Source organism: Myotis brandtii, unplaced genomic scaffold, assembly GCF_000412655.1.
Source record: "Myotis brandtii unplaced genomic scaffold, ASM41265v1 scaffold160, whole genome shotgun sequence".
Classification (NCBI taxonomy): domain Eukaryota; kingdom Metazoa; phylum Chordata; class Mammalia; order Chiroptera; family Vespertilionidae; genus Myotis; species Myotis brandtii.
This window is the reverse complement of record NW_005355833.1, coordinates 2,190,956-2,196,847: the sequence shown is the minus strand read 5'-3', so window position 1 is coordinate 2,196,847 and position 5,892 is coordinate 2,190,956. Positions and strand designations below refer to the sequence as shown.

At 55.0% G+C, this 5,892-nt stretch overlaps 1 protein-coding gene across 1 annotated transcript in view; it reads left to right on the top strand.

The window, feature by feature from the left end:
- CLN6 (ceroid-lipofuscinosis, neuronal 6, late infantile, variant) overlaps positions 1-4,247 on the top strand; it is a 12,716-nt gene extending 8,469 nt beyond the window's left edge. The window contains exons 5-6 of the mRNA XM_005862085.2: positions 671-877; positions 2,688-4,247. Coding sequence (XP_005862147.2) covers positions 671-877; positions 2,688-2,958 — 478 coding nt within the window. The 3' untranslated portion in view covers positions 2,959-4,247. The remainder of the gene's footprint in view (positions 1-670; positions 878-2,687) is intronic.
- The last annotated feature ends 1,645 nt before the right edge of the window (positions 4,248-5,892 follow it).

Here is a 5,892-nt window from a genome sequence, read left to right as displayed (position 1 = left end):
TCGCCCGGCCGGAGAGCCTGAAACCCATGGAGAAAGAGGTCATCCTGCTGATAAACATGCCCCGCGACCGCCACCGTGTCAGGCCGCAGTCTTTGGGGATGGAGGAGAGAGGCCCAGAAGCCTGAAATAGGAGAGGACATAGGATGTAGGGGCACCTGTTGGGGGGCATGAGGGTGGGAAGGAGACAAAATGGGGTGTGAGAAGAGAAGGGGTGCGTGGGCAGAGCAGCCTGTGTGCGGGGAGGAGGGTGGGGGTCCTTTCGGGGGAGATGTGTGCGTGGAAGAGGGTGAGGCTGTGGGCTGAGTGTGAGCGAAGGGGCTCACAGAGCTCCCTGGAGGCCCCCAGCAGGTGCTGTTCTTTCTGTTCACCTGGACCCCAGGCTTCTCGCTGCGACACACCTCCTTCCAGGCCAGTGAGAGGCTGGGCTACTGTGGGGTTCTGCCTGAGGCAGAGGCACCCTCACACACAGTGAAGGAGGCGGCCAGAGCAGTGTGGAAGGAGCAGCCCCATCCCCGCCAGCCTGCGGCCTCCGGTTTGCATGTGGGCCTCTTCGCCACTTCCTGCCTACCCCAGCTGGAGCCCAGCACCGGAAAGGCTGGCAGGGACTGAGTGTGCTCCCCAAAGCAGCGTTTTGTAAATCATGCCGTGACACTCCATGGGATGTTGCAAGAAACCAGTACAGGGATCGGTGGGGAGGAGGCGGCTGGGAGGGGCGGCTGGGCAGGCCTCCGAGGCATTGGCTTCCCTGTTGCAGGTACATCCCCTTCTTCCTCATCCTCTTCATGTACTTCAGCGGCTGTTTCACTCCCACCAAAGCCGAGAGCTCAATGCCAGGGGCGGCCCTGCTCCTGGTGGTGCCCAGTGGCCTGTACTACTGGTGAGTGGACATGGGACCTGGGTTGGAGGGTGCAGGGCGCACTCCGTGAGCCAGGCAGGAAAAATGTGCTCTTGACCACAGAGCTGCTGTGTGACCGCAGGTGCGACCCTCCCTATTGGAGCCCTGCTTCCTCTTCTAGAGGGGACTGTGGCATGTGGGGGCCTGTCTGTTACCAGGAAGCCAGGCCTGAGTTTGCTCTTTCCATCCGCATGTCCCTCTACCCTGTGCCCGCCTCCCAGAACCCCAGTGCAACTTTGGGGCAAGAAACTCCATCTCTAACACCACGCCCTGTGGCGCCCCGGGTCTCGGTTCCTTCCCTGTGAAATGGGGGAAATGCCTGCTTGTCTCCCTCTCAGGAGATGGTGAGAATGCAGGGGAGAGGGAAGGCCTTTATTGACTGTAAAGCACGTGGTGATGACAACTAATTCCGTGGCCTCAGGAGCTCCCCACCTGTCTTCCCTCCAGCTCTGTCTTCCCATTACAGAGGAGCAAGCTCTACCCGTCCTGTCACTTCCGCCCTGAAGTCAGGCTCCGGTGGTGGTGTGTGTGTGGGGAGGGGTGGTGCTGTGGGTGTCACAGGAAGGACTGGCCCTTCTCTAATGGGACGCCTTCATCAAATGGAAAGGACCTCCTTCCCTGGGCCAGCTGCAGCCCCCCTCCAGGGTCTGTCCCCTGACTGGCTGAGAGGGTCCGCCAGGGTGAACCTGTATGCCCCCTGAAGACGGGATTAAAAGAAATGGGTGTCAACTACAGCAAGAGAGAAAGAGGTCTGACATGGGAAAGAGCTTCCTGCCCAACTCGTAGCCATAGCGTGTTAGTGCTGTGATAGCCACAGTAGTACCAGCCACCAGGCACAGGACACAGCTCTTGTTAGCAACCTTGAGAGATAGGGCCACATATGCCCCCTTTATAAGAAACCAGGCTTTAAGATGTCATGTAAATTCCCCAAGGTCACACAGCTACAGAGCTGTAGTTCCTGAATGGGTCAGCATTGGGGTTCTCTCTAGAGCAGTGGTTCTCAACCTTCTGGCCCTTTAAATACAGTTCCTCATGTTGTGACCCAACCATAAAATTATTTTTGTTGCTACTTCATAACTGTAATGTTGCTACTGTTATGAATCGTAATGTAAATATCTGATATGCAGGATGGTCTTAGGCGACCCCTGTGAAAGGGTCGTTCGACCGCCAAAGGGGTCACGACCCACAGGTTGAGAACCGCTGGTGTAGAGGCAGGGAATTGGACCAGATAGCCTCTCTGAAGCCCTCCAACAAGTGTCCCTGAGTTCCTGGCCATGTGCTAGGTGCTGCCTTTGGAGCTGCAAGGAACGCTGGGAGATCTGAGACTGTGTCCCAGCCTGCAAGGAGACAGTAACGACAACCCCCATAAATTGCAGTTGCATTCCCAAATTCAAATGCCTATAGGAACCAAGTTAGTGTATCAAGCAGACATCAAGCGAGGCAACAGGGAATGGTGGGGACTGTGGCAAACTGTAGAATAATGCTCTAACGAGGGCCACTGCTTTCCCCTCTAATCAGTTATTGTCATGTGAGAATGCAAGTCTATTGTGACCAGACAAACCAGAAATTCACATTTTCAGGCACTCTGTTATTTAAATATTGGCAAAAAACTCAACATTTTAAAAAATAGTAACTATTCAAGCCAAATGGGCTGTGGCTCAGAGCGTTATGGTTTCCTGAGCGCCCTCATTAGATGAGCTATTCTGACTGGGGGCAGCTTGGTACCTGGGTGGCGGGAAGGGTGCCAAGCAGGGCTGTCATAGCACCCGCCTCACCTCACTGGCCTCTTCAGGTACCTGGTCACCGAGGGCCAGATCTTCATCCTCTTCATCTTCACCTTCTTCGCCATGCTGGCCCTCGTCCTGCACCAGAAGCGCAAGCGCCTCTTCCTGGACAGCAACGGCCTCTTCCTCTTCTACTCCTTCGCCCTCACTCTCCTGCTGGTGGCGCTCTGGGTCGCCTGGCTGTGGAGTGACCCTGTACTCAGGAAGAAGTACCCAGGCGTCATCTACGTCCCTGAGCCCTGGGCCTTCTACACCCTCCACGTCAGCAGCCAACACTGAGTCCCTGGCATCAGCCACTGGTGCTCTGTCGGGCAGGAGATGGGTCATAGAGGGTGTTGGAGCACAGGGTGTGTGTGTACATGTGCTTGTTTGTGTGTATATGTGCATGCACATGAGTGTGCGTGTGTGTCCACCCACATGTGTAACCGAAACTGAGAACATGAGTGAGTACACATTGTGCGCACGGATGGGTGTGTTTGTGTGTGCATGTGCGCGTGCGTGGCTTACATCACCAGGAGACTCCGTTGTTCTGGTCAAGTTTCTGTTTGGTTTGGATCTTTTCAAGATGGGATTTTGTTTTAGGCCAAGATGTGGGCACTGTCTTCCCCCTCACTCTCACTGCTCAGGGCTGACCCTTCTTCCTGGGAAGTTCTCTGAGACCCATACAGGAGAGGCCTGGGGAGGGCATTTGGCGTGTTACCCACCATCTGGCCCACTCCTCGGGCCCACCCTGACCCCAGAAGCCAGATTACATAGGTCACGAGGACTTTCTGTGTATTGCTGAGCAAGCACCTCCCTTCTCGGCTTCATTTGCACTAGATGGGCCAAGGGTTCCAAAGTGAGTTGGTGGGCTGGTTGCATTCTCCTCTTGGGCAGCCGAGGGATAGAGTAGTTCCATCCTGACACTGTCCTCGAACCCTGGAAGGGATATGTGCACCCCAGGCCCTCACCCCACCTCAGGTTGCATGGGGTGCTGAGCCACCCAACCCCGAGGGCCCACAGGCCAGCCCACTCCCCTAACCACCAGCAGATTGCGTGGTCTGGCAGTGATCGCACTCCAGCAGCTCTGCCTCCAGGAGAATTGTGGCCCCACTGCAGCAGCCTGACTGCAGGCTCTGAGCTGCAGCTGATGCCCAGCTCACACTGGCTCTGTCCTCCGAACTCCTGCAGGGGGTGGGGGCAGGGTTGAGCCTTTCTCCAGGCAGCCTTGTCTTGGTCTGAACCTCAGCCTTCTGCCTGAGCCCTTCTCCCAGAAAAGGGAGCCTCATTCCCAGCAGGGTGCCCCCCCTTCTCCCAGGCACTGCAAACTTCACCCAGCGGCAGGCCTCACAGCCTCATCTGCAGCCAGCACTGGCCCCCATGTACCTGTGGGTCTCAAAGGGGCCTGCCTTGCTCTCCCCAGACCTGCCCCCTCTCCTGTGTTCTCAGGGAGCCCCGTGCCTCAGATTCTCCTTTCATGTTGGGGTCCCTCTGAAGCCCCCTCAGAGGTCCCCCAGCCTCTGGTCAGTCCCTGTCTGCCGGCAGCATCAGGTGGGGAGAGGTGTGAATAAAGGCAGTGTGGAAGCCAAGCCTGGCTGGGGCTGCTGCTTTGTGAATTGGGGAAGCAGGAGGGAGGGAGGTCCTAGAGCAAGGGAGAGAGTGGCTGGTCTGGGGCCCAGGCACGAGCACTGGGCAGACCCCAAGGGCCCACTCAGCCCCATCTGGCCAGGAGCGGGTGCTGCCACTGGCCCTCCGTGCCACTTTGTAGGATCGCTGGGTTGGGGAGAGGTGGCGGTGAGAAGGGCCTAGGTCAGTCCCAGCCCTCTTCAAAGGAGAATGGGGGTTCGGGGGCCAGGATAGGGCATCTCCAGACCTGCCCTCAGAGATGGCACGAGGAGTCTCCCAGCTGTGCTGCCAGCCTGGTCCAGAGGCTGGAGCAGAGAGGGTGCCCTTCCAGGCAAAGGAGGGAGCTGGTCTGTTTGGTCTGTTGGAGGTCAGTACTCGGCCTTGGGCCAATCACTGATCTCTCCGGCCTCAGCTCTTGATCATCAAAGGTTTCGGCCTCTTCCCCCAGGCGGTCATCCGGAACTTCTGGGCTACTGTTATCATTCAACAGGAGGGGCGCTGGGCAGGAGACTGCACCTTTAAGCCCTGGTGCCCCCACCTGCCGGGCAACCTCATTTGATTCCTTCCCTATCTGGAGGACACTGCCCCTCCAAACCCTCGGGACGTAATAGACATCTGATCAAGCACAGGCCTGGTTGCGTGGGCCCTGAAGCGTATACAATTTGAAGGGCCCTTCATAAGAAAACAGTAAAATGGAACAAAAAATTAGGGATGAAGGTGAATACAGTTGACCCTTGAGCAGCATGAGGGTTAGGGATACTGACCCCCCGCAGAGTCAAAATTCGGCATATAACTTTTGACTCCCCAAAAACTTAGTTACAGCTGGTCCTTTATATTCTTGGATTTCCTATCCATGGATCCAGTGTTTTTCTTTTTTTGTTTCTAATATGTTGGCAAATGTGTGTTTTCTTTTAGAGAGAGGAAGGGAGGGAAAGAGAAACATTGATCAGTTGCCTCCTGGGATCAAACCCTCAGCCTGGTTATGTGCCCTGACCAGGAATCCAACCCACCGCCTTTTTGGTGTATGGGACGATGCTTCAACCAACTGAGCTACCCAGCCAGGGCCCAAACAGTTTCAATCTGTGACTAAAAATCCACAGGTGTGGAAGGCTGACTATTCTAATAGCTTACTGTTGACCAGAAGCCCAACTGACAACATAGTTGCTTAATACATATTTTTCATTAATAAAGTAAAGCTAGAGAAAAAGAAAATGTTATTAAGAAAAGCAAAAGGCCCAACCAGCGTGGCTCAGTGGTTGAGCATCGACCTATGAACCAGGAGGTCACAGTTCAATTCCTGGTCAGGGCACATGCCTGGGTTGTGGGCTTGATCCCCAGTGTGGGGCATGCAGGAGGCAGCCAATCAATGATTCTCATCTTTTTTAAAATAAATTTTTATTGATTTCAGAGAGGAAGGGAGAAGGAGAGAGAGAGGAATCGAACCTAGGACCTTTCAGTCCGCAGACACTCTAATCCACTGAGCCAAACCATCTGGGGCCATCATTGATGTTTCTGTCTTTCTCTCCCTCTCTTTTCCTCTCTCAGAAATCATTAAAAAAAAATATTAAAAAATTTTTAAGTAGCATCTCAGTTTGTACATCTGGCAAG